The following is a 14352-nucleotide window of genomic DNA, read 5'->3' as shown; positions in this document are numbered from 1 at the left end:
AGGAAGCTCCCACATGCCAAGGAGCAACTAAGCCCGTGTGCCACAACTACCAACTCTGCGCTCTAGAGCCCTCAAGCCACAACTACTGAGCCTGCGTGCCACAACTACTGAAACCCACGTGCCTAGAGCCCGTGTTCCCCAACAAGAGAAGCCACCGCAATGAGAAGCCCACACGCAGCAACAAAGACCCAACGCAGCCCAAAATAAATAAATAAATAAATTTATATATATATAAAAAGAGCAACTTAAAAAAAACCCAAAAAGTACACGATGGCTTCCAAATGAAGTGTGTGAGCCTGTAAGGCAGGCGGCCTGGTACAGCTCGGAGCCGTGAAGATTAGGACCGAGGTTATGCCCAGCCGGGAGGGTGCACTTTTAGCTGGTCTAATTATTAGAAACTCCCCAATTTGATGGGAAAAAGGGAAACAAACTACCTACAAAATTGGTAAAATACCCCAACACAAAATACGGCAAGCATTAACCTTATTCCCATAGAAGGGGGGACAGACATTGATGAGAAACTTGGTCCCAGAGGCTGTGTCTCGCGAGGCCCAGGCCGCCCTGCTCTCTGATGAAGAGGGATGCCCATCACTTCCGCTCACCTGTGCTCCTCTCCGCAGACAGGCCCCGCCCTCCCCGTGCTCACCTGTGGTAGGTCTGGGACAACTGGTAGGACATGGGCGCGAAGGGCAGAGCACGGTTTTTCTTGGGGCCCAGCGTGTGGTTGACCCGGCGCCGGTTGACCAAGCTCCTCTTCTGGTACTCCACAAAGGCCTTCACCAGGATGTGGTCCTTGTACTCCCGGTAGAGGCGGAACGTCTGTAACACAGCAGGCCGTGCGTGAACAGGGCTCTCCAGCCGGCGGGGGCAAGACCCAGATGTGGACGCACAAAGCCACAGCTGATCATTGATGGAGGAAGCGGTTGGCGGTGGGGGAGAGCCCGGAGGAAGCCCGCATCCCGACGGTCGGCCTGCACCCACCTTCACGTCACCTCAGAGAGTACAGAGAACAGGCAACTGCAGGGAAAGGCGGATGCCTATTTCTCTGGCTGCAAAGACGCTGGGAGCTGACGCAGAATCACCTCTGATACCACTGTATCCCTTACCACGACCTAACCCATCAGCATGTCTGCTGGGCTCTACCCCCAAAATACGTTCCCAGACGCATCTGGTCTGTGCCATCTACACTGCCACCATCTGGGCCATGCCACCATCGTTTCTCCCCGTGGCCCCCTGCCCCCAGCCCGGCCACTCTGCACAGCAGCCAAAGTAGCCCTTCGATGCCTACATCAGACCACACGTTCCTTCCCTGCCTCGAAGCCCCGATGGCATCTGTCTGCAGGGGGAACTCTCAGTCCTCACTAGGCTTGACGAGACCCCCGTGAGTAGGACCCGGTCCACCACCCTGGCCTTGACTCCTACAGTAAGTGCAGCCCTTGCTTACCACCCTCCAGCCTCACCCGCTTCCTTACGCTTCTTGAACAAGCCAAGGCACTGCCGCCTCGGGGCCTTTGCACTTCCCGCTCCCAGTTCTCGGACAGCACACTCCCCCAGTCTCTACGTGGCTGACTTCCTAACATTCAGCTCTCAGCTCACACACTTCCCCTCAAAGGCCAAATCCTCCTCCGTCCTGCTCCTCTGCAGTCAACTCAATTACATTAACCCATAGTAACTGTGTCTACCTGAAACGATCTCATTTGTTTATTCACTGTCACTCTCTTCCAGAAGAACACAGACCCGACTCGTACTGCTGCCCCCGCAGGCACCCGGCACCCAGCATGGGGCAAAACGGAGGGCGGTGTCGGGTCCTGGGTGCTGACGCTCCCCCCGTGGGCCACGCCGCCATGGCTCCCTGGCTCGCAGATGTGGAGCCCGCCCAGAGGGGCAGCAACTCAGAGGACTGCGGGACCGGCAGTCCCGTCACTCCAGTTTTCCGAACAGTGCTGGTTCAGTCAATTGACAGCAAATGTCGAGTACACACCAGCCTCCAGGAAAGTTCAAAGCACTGGCCAAGAAAACCTGCAGGCATGGTCTGAGAATCCTGGCTTAGCAAGTTCTCTGCTGCACTGACCCCGGGACCCGAGGGTGACAGGAGACTGAGGCTCACCGGCTTCCAGGGATCTTCCGAGGCCACACTGCTGGGAGGGGCGGGACCAGGGAGAGGACGAGGTCTCATCCTCGAGCCAGTGGCCAGGGGACTGGGAGTCAAGTGGTGGTCAGTTGGGGTGCTGGGGCAGCATGGGGGTGGCTCTCCCGGAGACAGAGTGGGGTCTGGGCACATACTGGGTCCTGTCAGTCCAAGGTGCGCACACTCGATTTCTCCAGGTACCAACTCTACGTCCGTCCTGGTGCACGGACTAGCAGGCTGATGGGGAAAGACTGAGCAGGGCGGAGGGAAGAAGCAGGACGCAGCCGTCAGGTCATCACTGCTTCCCCCCAAGCGGAAGTGGAAGCTGAATCCAGCTTCCTGTGAAACACCTGCACCTTCTGCTTGTCTCTTCCATGTGGAGACGAGGATGGGCACACTCCCCAGACGGCCGCTGGCGTGGAACAGGGGCGCACAGACCACACACAGTGAGTGGGGAGTGTGGCACAGCCCGTCAAGACTCCCAAGAGGCTGGGCTGTCACAGACACAGTGAACTACCGCCATCTGGGGTGCCTGTGACGTCCACCTTCCTGCAGAACACTTCCCGGAAGCTCGGGGCTGCAGGGAGCCTGGTAGGATCCCGGGTGGCCTCTGACCTCATCCCTTTTCTTTTTGGGGGGGGGGTTGGGGGGGTGGGCACGCCACGTGGCTTGTGAGAGTTTAGTTCCCTGACCAGGGATGGAACCCGGGCCCTTGGTAGTGAAAGCGTGGACTCCTAACCACTGGACCACCAGGGAATTCCCCGACTTCATCCCTAATGACCTCCCACTCCCTGCTGCCAGGGGGAGGGGGTCGCTGAAGAAGGGCCCTGTGTCCTCCTTGGGCTCAGGTGCTCTCTCTCATGCGACTTCCCACACCCTGGGTGGTCAGGGAGAGTGACAGCCCCTTGGCACCATCCCTACCGCTCAGACCCAAACTGGAAATGGAGCTAGAGGAAGGAAACGTGAGGCCACGGCCCTGGCTGGGACACAGGGACCAGGCTCTTGCCATAACTTGGGGGCTGGTCTTTCTCGTGTGATGGGGGTTGGACCGACCCCCGAGGTCCTGCTAGCTCTAACCCCGGCTGGGCAGGAGAGCTCGTCAGCGTCCTGCCCCCTCCACTCCTGACTGCAGACTATGGGGTGGGGCCTGGGGCCCACGTGCCAGGAGAGCTCTCCAGTTGACTCGGAAGCATCCCCGCAGTTTGGGACAGCACCTGTCTAGACAGATCAGTGGGATGAGGAATAACACCAGCCTTTCGTTTTCTTATTTTTTTTCTCCCTCATGTCCCAAACTGGCTCGAAGAGCTGAGTTTTGGGTTTAGAGACTAAATACGAAAGTAGACAGGCTCTACTTGGAACACACTTTTGCAATCATTAGAAACAAGGGAAGCGCAGGCTCGGGGAGTGGGCCCTTCTGCTGGGAGCTTGCAGCCACACAGTCTCAGGTTAGACGGATGAGCTCTGGGATCTTGGGCATGGGCTTTTTATTCTCTGAACCTCAAGTTTTCACACTTGTAAAAGAGTACTTCCCACGCTTAGTGCGGGGCTGAATGAGATCCGCCTTCCTCTTTCATCCTCATTCGGCCACAATAAAGCAGCATTACAGTTCTAGTAAGTTTTCAGGAGATATATGACTCAACGCCTACAGAAAGGCAGCTTTCCCACTGGGCGATATCTAGCAATCAAAATACGTTGACAATTGTCCGTTATAATTGGAAAAGATATGCCGTGTAGTCCAATTACTTTCTCAGCTCTTTTGAGAGGTTCATTTCCTCTTCTGCCTAATTTTCTGCCTTCCACATTAGACTCAAAACCTCAGCGCTGGGAGGGATTTTGGAGGTCACCAGATCCTGTGCCCATACTTCAGAGATGAACAGGGGAGTTCCCTGGTGATCCAGGGGTTAGGACTCAGTACTCTCACTGCTGTGGCCTGGGTTCAATCCCTGGTTGGGGAACTGAGATCCCAAAAGCAGCGCGGTTCGGCCAAAAAAAAAAAAAAAAGAAGAAAAAAAAAGATGAACGGAGTGAGGGCTAGAGTCCCAGGGGCAATCAGGTCCTCTGAGGCCCTGCAGTGAAGTGAAAGGGTGGAAACCTCACGCGGCCCGGCCTGGGAAGGGCCCGAGTTCCAGAGCACTGCTGTGAAGCCGCTGTTGCGCCCCCGACACCCACCTGGAATGACTGGTAGATCTCCATCTGGCTGTCCGAGAGGGCCAGCGTGCTCTGGATCAGGTTCTGGAGCACCAGGAAGTGGATGTCATCCACGCTGAAAGAGATGAGGCAACAGGGCCACGTGAGCCCGCAGGCCGCAGGGCACCGCTCAGCTTGGGTAGGTTCGGTCTCAAAAAAGTTTTGAATCTCACAAAAGTGATACGAATGTCCAAACTAGTCATAAACCAAAACAAAAGAAATGATGGTTTTTATGCCTTACTGATTGGTCCATTTTCACAGGGAAAAAGTTTCAGTCTGGTGGGCAAGGGGTGACATAACCTGGAAACGGGTTCTCATGACAACTAACACGTGTGGTTAGTGCTTAGATTTTCTGTTTGTCTAATTTTAAACAACTGTTTCTCCCACGAGAATAGGCTTTTCATTGAATACAGAGCTAAAAATCAAATTGAATACTGATTACCCAAGATGGAAAGAAAAGGCTGAGGCTTCTTTCTTTCTTTCTTTTTTTTTCTTACTTTTCGCCGCGCTGCGCAGTGTGTCAGATCTTAGTTTCCCCACCAGGGGTCAAACCGGCGCCCCCCTGCGGTGGCGGTGCGAAGTCTTAACCTCTGGACCACCAGGGAAGTCCCAAGGGAGTTTTTGCTTGGGAGGTTCATGGGCTAGGAGTTCAAACCCCTTCCCCAACCCGTCCTCAGGCTGGGCCAGTGACAGGCGGGGTGAGGGGTCTCTCCCCGCACAGGGCCTAATAATAAATAATTCAGTCTTTTTGGGCCCAGTGGTCTCTGTTGCAGCCACTCGACCCTGCCGTGAGAGCGTGAAAGCAGTGCAGACTACACGTGCAATGGGTGTGGCTGTGTTCCAATGACACTTTATTTCCAGAAACCAGCACCAGGCTAGATTCGGCCCTAGATGACCCTGTGCTAGGCTGCAGACAACCCAGTCGAGCAGCCTAGGAAAAGGCACTGGGTCCGTCAGTACTTGCCTATGAAGTTCATCCTCTTTCCTGACTTGGTCTTTTTCATCTCCAATCATCAAAACTCGGTATCTGCATAGGAAACAGAAGAACTTGTGAATGGGGCCCAGCTGACCTTCCATAGCCAAGGGGATGCTCGCGGGAGGTGGCTACTGACTGACTAACGTGGCGGAAAAAAACAGTAAAGTCCCTAAAACTGAAACATGTACATGTTAATTAAAATGAGAAAACACCACGTTCTGCCCATCGAATTGAGCGTGTTGCAAGAATGAGGGTTGAGGAAATGAGGAATGTTCGTTCACTGACCGTTTTGAGGCAACAAGGAGACTTGAACTCACAGGGAGCGACTGTTAAGTGTTACCGGAGGAGGACAGACGGCTGTGGGTTCACCATGATGAAGAACAAGCATAAGGAAGAAGGTGGCGAGAAAACGCCCCACAGGGCATAGCTGTATCACGTGATGGGATTACAGGTTAACCCCCGGTCTACTTTTCTGAGCTCCAAGTAATATTGTTTTATTGTGTTCATACCAAGCAAATAAATATAGAAGTAAATCGTAGAACTCTACAAAACAACATGGCCACCTATTTGAGACATTTCTTTGGTTTCTACAAAACTAAAGTCAAAACTCAACTTTGCAATCATAAATGCTTCCTAAAATTTAGGAACAAGACAAAGCACCTTTTCAGAAAAACGTGACGTGATTTGGGCCAAACAAGAAAATATCTGGAACCATCTTCTTTTTTGCTTTGCCTGCCCGAATGCTCAAGATCAAATTCAGTGGTAAACTGTTACAGCTGGAACTTTCTTCTTTCCTCTAGATGGGTCATGAACTCTTATTTAAAACTCTTAAACGTCTCCTTTCATAACTAAAAGTTGCCCCACAAATTTATTGAAAATATGTGGGGACAGAAATTATACATAGGTAAACAGGCCACTTGAAACATCTTCAAGACTGAAGAGAAACCATGCCACCTGTGGGTTCTGGGGAAGAGTTCGTGGCAAAGGCAAGATCTGTAAACGACTACAAATCGCTCCCTGGCCCTGGCACACGGTGGGCACGACGTCAACTATTTGTTGGGTGAATGAAAGGACGAGATCCCCAACGGAAACGCAGACGGCTCACTGAAAAGGTACCACACAGTTCACAGTGGGACCTGATGGATGGACGTTGTCTCTACAGGAAGAAATGTGGAAATACAGTGGCGAGAGTGACTATCCTAATGAGGATGGTGAAGAGAAGGGATTCACGTTTAGATGAAGCAGCGGAAATAGGTCTGGTTCACAGCACTCAAGATTTTCAAGTTTCACAGGTCTGGGCTCAAACCCAAGCATGTTCTTTTCCAGATGCCCAGTGGCTGAGCTGGAAAGAGCAGGGGCTCTGGGGTCAGACCTACCTAAGCTCAAATCCTGGCCTGGGGCTCACTAGCACTGTGACCTTGGGAAGTTAAGTACACCTCAGAGTTTCCTCGTGCTTAAAATGAGCAATCATAGCAAAAGGACTCAAATACTTGAGCAAGCCAGAATTAAGTCAGAGCAGGGCCTTCCTGTAATGGAAGGGAGTACTTGGTGGGGCGTGAGGGATGGCAGTGCCTCCCACTTTCAAGTCGCCCATGAGAGGAGACGAGGGCATCCAGAGTCAAGGGTAGTGCAGGGTTCGCTGCAAGGTCAAGTGGAACGGCTGGTGGGGGACACACCCGTGGCGGTCCTGGCCGGTGACTTTTCCTCTTGCCCCAAAGTTCACACAGAACCTTCTCAAGGGAACCTTACCTGGCAAACAGCTCCTTGAGTGTGTCTGGGATTTCAAGGTTAGGATTCCTTAGGGCTGAACTGAACTTCTCTTTAAGTTTCTCCACAAATTCTTTAAACTCGCTGGCACAAACCTTTCAGCGTGAGAGAATGAGATGTTAAGCCTTTTTCTCCCTGAATGGAGGTTTCACTAAGACACATTGAGGGAAAATCTTGTAGCAAACTCCCTCGGCAGCAACTTCCCAGAGACACTGACAGAAACACTGTCTCCTGTGCCCTCCTGCCTCCCCAGCCCCCCGGGAAGGCGACAGGTGCTCACCACTTCACTGGGAGATGGAGAGCCTTACACCTGCGCCGCCAGCACTCTCCCCCAAGCCCCGGATGGGAGCCCCGAACGTGTCCTGTGCAGTCTCCTCCAATCAGCAGGCCTGTGTCCCCTTGTCGCCTCCCTCCCCCCAAGTCTGTCCCTCTGTGACTCACCTGTGCAAGTCGGCCTCCACCGCCACGCTCAACCTTGAACCCCAAACCAGACCCCTCCTCCTCTGTACCCAACCTGCGACCATCCCAGTGCAGACCTGGATCACAGCGTGGTCCCTCACTGCCTCGCCACCCCCAGGCTCACACCTCCAACTCATCCTCCATGGTGTGGCCGGCAAATCGACCCCGTCACCCTGTCACCCGGTGTCCGGTGCTACAGGACAAGTTCACACTCCTCCCTGACGCCTCTCACTGCCGTCCTCCCATGGGGCACCTCGCCCCCCTTCCTTCTCTGCCTTTCCTCAGCTGGTCCCTCATCTCTGCAGTCTGGGCTCAGTGCTGACACATCTGAAAAGCCCTCTGTAGTAGATGCCGTTGGTCGCCTCCTTCCTTCATCCCGTTCTCTCTTAGCAGTGGAGCCAGCCCCAATTTGGTGTGGGGAGAAGCCTGCCCAGCTTCCCGAGGCGAGTCAGGACGGATCTTCTGGGAAAGGCTGTCCCCTCCCTGGTACAAGGGCCCTCTCCCCACTTCTTCTTGCCCTGGGATTCTGTTGTGAGGACCGAGCTCCAGCAGTTACCTGGCAGCCATGAGGTGACCAGCATGAGGATGGAAAGCTGACCACCAGGGATGGGGACGGAGTGACAGGATAAACTTGGGACCCTGAGGACATCTCTGCTTTGCTGCACCTGCATAGGATGGCCTACTTCCAGGCTGCTTGGCACATGGGGAAAAAAAAGCCTTAAGCCCTTGTTATGTTTTTTTTCCGTCACCTGCATCAAAAGCACTCCTAATTCTCCCTCTGAGACCTCGGCGGCCTGTGCTTTCCTCTCTCAGGGCGGCTGCACTGTTCTGCGGTGCACATTTACTTCTCTGCCCGTCCCACTGCCCTATGGCTCCATTTCAGCTGGTCTCGCCTGGCGCAAGCCCGGACATACACGCAGCGGAGTCCGGTGTTAGCTCAATGAGTGAGGGGTGAGCAGACTCTGAGCCACAGAGCAGAGAAGCCTGGGTCTGGAAAGACAGCTTCCTTCCTTGTCAATCACCGTCCCGGCCCCACCCACAGAAAGCTCAGAAAGAAAACTCATGGCCGGGCTTCCCTGGTGGCACAGTGGTTAAGAGTCTGCCTGCCAATGCAGGGGACAAGGGTTCGAGCCCTGGTCCGGGAAGATCCCACATGCCGCGGAGCAACTAAGCCCGTGCGCCACAACGACTGAGCCTGCGCTCTAGAACCTGCGAGCCACAACTACTGAGCCCGCGTGCCACAACTACTGAAGCCTGCGCGCCTAGAGCCCATGCTCCACAACAAGAGAAACCACCACAATGAGAAGCCCGCGCACCGCGACGAAGAGTAGCCCCCGCTCGCCGCAACTAGAGAAAGCCTGTGCACGGCAACAAAGACCCAACGCAGCCAAAAATAAAAATAAAATTTTCAATTAAAAAAAAAAAACAAAAACTCATGGCCTATCCACGAGCTTTCCAGAAGTCTAGCTGTTTGTAATTTCTGAAGAGCAACCCTATTTTCTTAATAAAATAGACCCAAGACACAGCAGCGTTGCAAAGAGACATGGCAAATTCTAATCATCTTTAAAACTGATGCTGGACCCAGATCAAGTGAGGGCCACAGCCAAAGAACTGACAAGTCAATTTCCCAAATGAGCAGGGGGAAAGCCCATGTTTGCAAGGCTGGCAGAGGCACCGTGGGACCCAGAGGACCAGACTAGAAGCTAGAAATCCCTGCCTTCAGGGCAGGCTGAGCCCGACCACCGCGCGGGGCCCACCTTTGGGTCTCCGTAGTCGCATTTTCGATTCATGAAATCTCCCACCAGCGCCTTATCCTGGTACACCTCGGCGAGGCAAACCCTGTGGGGAGAGCAGGCCACAGTGAAGTCTGGGCAATGTAACGATGCCCACGTTCAGAACCACTGGAAGATTTCTGTCCTAACAGTTCTGGCCTTGGGTAAACACGAAGTATGATCTGCTTATGTGCCTGCCGGGTGATTACAGCTTTTGAAAATGAAGGATTTGGGGTCGGCCTGTTTGTGCTCACGCTTCACATCTCGACTTCTCTGCGCTTCTGTCCTCCACGTGCAAACTGAGAACAGTAGCTCCCACCCGCCTGCCCTCACGGGGGTTTGGCCAGGACCACAGGAGAGACCTATGTCAAAGAGGATCTTATATTTAAAAACAGGCCCTGGTGTTTGGTATTCAGAGCTCCGGCCTCCTCCAGCACTCTGTCCATTGCACATCTTCACACCTCCAGGCACCAAAAGAGCCTGACCTGCCCAAAGGGAAACGGAGGGAAAGACAACCAGCGTTTGCTGGGTTCTAGGAGCTGCGCACTTTGAAAGCTGAAGCTGCTCCTTCATAAACAGCCTGCAAGGTAGAGACTGTCATCCACTTCGCAGCTCAGTGGGGCGTAAGGTCCACCCCTGCCCCCGAGGTCACACAGAAGCCAAGGGCCAGGGCAGGTGGGACAGGTGTGGTTACTATTGGTATCGTTCTGCTCACAGCCTCTAAGGGGATAAATGCCCCGTCCCAGGTCCCACGGCTCTGAGCTGCAGGGGACGGAGACCTGGCCTGCGCACCCGGCAGCCCCCTTCATGTCCCCCTTCCCCGGCTGCTGCAGGACAAGAGGAAGAGCGTCAGGCAGGGGCCAGGAAACCCAACTTCCAGATCTCACTTCACTGCCAGCTCACTGTCACCCCAGCCAACTTGCATGCTGTCTCTGGGCCTGTTTCCACTCTGCAAAAAGGAGGACTTTGGACCAGGTGATCAGAGCCCTTTCAGACAGAACATTCTAAGAGTCTTCCATGCACTGGGGAAGTGGCTTCACACAGAAAGGCCCCTTGGTGTGTCTAACCCAGTGGTTCTCGTCGGGGCGATCTGCTCCCCCGGGGGGGCGTGTGAAGACATTTTTGATTGTCACAGTTGGCGGGGGGTGGGGGTGAGGGTGGGGGTGGGGGTGGGTGTGGGCGGGTGGCTGCTAAACACCCCACAGTGCCCAGGACACCCCACAACAGAGAATGAGCCGCCCCACATGTCAGCAGCGCCGAGACTGAGGAGCCTGGGCAGAGGGCTGAGTCTTCTCTGCGGTCCAGGGCTGGGCTGCTTTCCTTGCAATCTGGCTGACTGCAGGCAGCGCACGGCTCGGAATCAACCCAGAGCCAGGCTCTCCCACTGACCCGTGGCCCGAACATCAGCTGGTGGAAGCAGCTCCGCTTCCCGGCCTCACCCTCATGCTGGCTGCAACACTCGGGTACCTTCCCACACCACCCGCTGGGCTTCCCCACTCGAGCCCACGCCGGCAGGGGGAGGGAGCTGCAGGAGTCTGACGGGGCTGGGGACGGCTTTACACCGTGGCCCTGAGAGAAACAGACGGCGGGCAGCCTCCCTGGCAACTGACGATGGGGGAGGCTTTGCAGCTCCTGGCCAGCTGCCATCCCCTCACGTCTTTAGGGAACGCCCAGCTCTGCTGAGGAAATGGCTGAGTGCGTTTGATCCTGTTCCTGTCTAGCTCCTTTCTGGAGTGAGCCATTGATGGACCACTAACACGGAGACATCGAGAGCTGCTCTGGAGTGTCGAAACCCTAGTGGAAACGGGCAGAGGCCTCTGCTTTCACCACACGCTACTCAGGTGAGGGGAAGAGGTGACATTCAGCGCTGTCACCTAGCCTGTTTCTTCACCTGTAACAAAGGAGCACCTGCTTCGCAAGCTGCTCTAAAGTGTAAGTAACACCTTGAACGTGAAAGCGCCCAGAATCACACCCAGCCCCCAAATCGAGGACAATCTCACTAACAGTCTCCAACAGACTACTGACGCGCTACTGGACGACTCAGACTTTATCTATCTGGATTTTACCGCGGACCCTTAAGCAACTGGGATGAAAGAAGTGTAAAGAGTGAACTAGAAGCACCGGGATACCCTGTCTTGAGTCATGGAAGTTCAAAGGAGGCTTACTTATAGTTCAGATAGGCCTGTGGATTTTTGACTATGTAGCGAGCTCTTCGTCCGACCGAATGGGATGTTTTATCCAAAGACTCTTCCAAGCTTGAGTGCAGAATGTCCCGCACGACCTGCCAGGGGACAAACGGGCCCTTCACCTGGATTAAACACAAGCCAAGACACAAACTCAGTATCCTCGGAGCTCACATTATGGGTCACTAATGTAAAGGAGGGGGGAATGCGTCCTGTGGAAACTCTTTCCTCAGCGGACACTCAATACTGTCACCTCACGCATTTACTGGGCACTGACCATGTGCCTGGCCCCGAGTGGGTGCTGGGCAGAGAGGAATAAGACAAATCCTCCAGGTCCAGTGGGAAGAGTATATTTTGGTGACTAGTAGAGGTGCTCGGAGGGCGCTTGGGTAATACTGACTGGAGGGCAATGCGCCACAGGAGGTCAGGAGTATACAAGATGCATTTCAGTAGACGGTTGTAGAGGTTTAAGTACCCATCGTGTACACTCAAGAACGCTCTGTGTACGGCGCCTGTGGTTACACTAGTGGCAACAGAACGTGCTGAGCCACAGACTCAGGAGACTCTCTCAGTGAACACGCGCAGGAAGGCACAGCCCGGGTAAGGAAGGGGCTTGAGGACAGGGTCTTTTCTTTAGCGCCCCAGCAGGAGTGGGCCCAGGAATCTGGTGTAAGTCGAAGCGAATGAGCGGAGGGTCCGTGCAAGGCTCTCCTGGCTCCCCTGGCTGCGTGGAGGGCGGGGGGTGGGGTGGCGGGGGAGAGGCCTCTCCCGTCAGTGCTGTGATGAGACAAGGCCAGGTATTAGGGACAGCAACACGCCTTCGGGTTCCTCCTGGCAGAAGGGATTGGGTGGGGATTTAGGAAGGGGTGGAGGGATAAGAAAATCTGGGGCAATAATAATACAGAAAAGGGATTTAATGAGCTTGCAGGCAGGGTGTCAGACCTCTCAGTGGGTTTCTCTTGGCTGGTGTGGCTGAGAACAGGAAACACAAACGGGGCTCCTATGAAGCCGCCTCACCTACTCTGCCTGGCGGTATTATTGCCTGGAAGGGGCCCTGGACGGGACACAGGCAGAGCCCACGCTCTGGGTGGCTTCTGGGAACCAGCCTGATGGGACATTCGCCTCGGCATGGCATGGGAGGCGGGGAGTGAAGCCGGGGACAGCCACCGTCCCACGCTGACTTGGTCCACACGGACAGAGGGATTACTGCATGGGAGGTACCACGCGAGGGGCCGCAGCTACGAAAACAAGTAAGAAGTCTCTCTGCCTCTAGAAGCTGCCACTCCAGTGGGCTAAGAGGCGCCAGAAGCCAAAGGAGCAGCGTGAAAGGTACGCGTCCAAGGGGCAGAGCGAGAACGCAGTAACTGCTTCCCTTTGGCAGGATCAGGGAAACCTTTCCAGAGATGATAAGTGGTTACTGAAAGATAAATAGGAGTTTTCCAGGCAGATGAGGGTGGGAGGCGGGGAGCAGGGAAGGGTCAGATTCCTGGTGAAGAGCGAGGGAGAGCACAGCTCTCAGCCTGCAGCCAGCCTGTGGCCTACAGCCAGGCAAAGACATAGATGCGTGGGCCGAAGCCAGGAAACAGATGTGCAAAAATAAGCACGGCGAGCGCGCGGATAACCACGAAGAACCTGCAGTATAGCACAGGGGACCGCCATCAGGACCTTCTAATGACCTAAATGGGAAGAGAATCTAAGAAAGAGTGGATATATGTATACGTGTAACAGATTAATTTTGCTATACACCTGACACTAACGCAACACTGTAAATCAACTATACCCCAATAAAATTAAAACAAAACAAAAGAAGAAAACGAGCATGGTATCCATGGCTAGGGTTCTGGGAAATGCTTCTCCCAGTGGCCAAGTGGAGTAGATGGGATGGATGAGAGGTCCCAGGCATGAGCCTCCCTATGTGGGTCCCATAACGAGAGGGACTCGCAAATCAGCGGGCCAGAGGCTGGGAGGGGGCGGGGGCGCTGGGCCGAGTACCTTGGTGTTGAGGACGTTGCTGGCAATCCGGCAGAGCACGAGCAGCCCGTCCTCCTGCATGGACCAGGTGACGCGCAGCCGGGTCATCCTCTGCAGGGCGCTCTGGTCGGCCTCGTCGTGGTATCGCAGCCTTTTGCTTTTTTCTTCCGGCAGCTCTTCTAAGAGGGGAAGAGGAGAGGGGGCCTCTAATAACCAGTTTGGAGCTGTCACTGTGGAGAGGGGAAGGGTCCCTACCCAGCAGGTCAGACTGCAGCAAGGTACGGGTTATCAGAATCTCATCGTGCGGGCAGTCATGTACACTAATCACAAAAGACTCAGCCCATCCCGACAGACTTTCTTTACCCCTTTCATCGTTTCTCTTTGGTCACATTTCATGGCGATGGGCTGGGCAGCCTGATGCAGCCTCTTGTTAGTTATCTGCCCATCTCTGATCCTTCCCTTGGAGGCACTGAGCCCGTTGAAAGCACCTCGCACAGAAGCCGAGGGAGCCTGCTTGGGGTGCGCTCTCTGGACAAGTGGGTCCCCGCCATTCCCTGCTCTGCGACCTCAGAGATGCTGTGCAAACCCTGGCGCAGCGTGGGGACAACAAGGCCCACTCTACGGGGCTGCCTTGAGGAGTGAACGAGACTGGGTATAAAACACCTCGCGCAGCACCTGGCCCGAAGTAGCTACTACCTAAATAATAACAGTCACTGACGTTACGGAATGTTTACTAGGTGCCAAACACCGGAGTAAGCTTTTTACATACATTCACTTATAATTAAAAATAATACTTGGCAACAACCCTATGAGAAGGATACAATTATGATCCCCATTAGGCAGCTGAGGAATCTGAAACACAGAGAGACACAGCACCTTGCCCAAAGTCAGAGCCTAGTAAGCAGCAGA

General features: G+C 54.4%; 1 protein-coding gene across 1 annotated transcript in view; it reads right to left on the bottom strand.

The window, feature by feature from the left end:
• GTF3C1 (general transcription factor IIIC subunit 1) overlaps window positions 1–14352 on the bottom strand; it is a 72600-nt gene that overhangs the window by 9138 nt on the left and 49110 nt on the right. The window contains exons 24-30 of the mRNA XM_030871574.2: window positions 13465–13622; window positions 11455–11597; window positions 9275–9356; window positions 7041–7153; window positions 5280–5342; window positions 4298–4391; window positions 647–819 (exon numbers count right to left, since the gene is read on the bottom strand). Of these exons, the coding sequence (XP_030727434.2) occupies window positions 647–819; window positions 4298–4391; window positions 5280–5342; window positions 7041–7153; window positions 9275–9356; window positions 11455–11597; window positions 13465–13622 (826 nt within the window). The remainder of the gene's footprint in view (window positions 1–646; window positions 820–4297; window positions 4392–5279; window positions 5343–7040; window positions 7154–9274; window positions 9357–11454; window positions 11598–13464; window positions 13623–14352) is intronic.

The sequence above is a fragment of the Globicephala melas genome, chromosome 15, assembly GCF_963455315.2.
Source record: "Globicephala melas chromosome 15, mGloMel1.2, whole genome shotgun sequence".
Lineage (NCBI taxonomy): Eukaryota > Metazoa > Chordata > Mammalia > Artiodactyla > Delphinidae > Globicephala > Globicephala melas.
The sequence above is the reverse complement of the archived record's forward strand: the minus strand, read 5'-3'. Positions and strand labels throughout refer to the sequence as shown.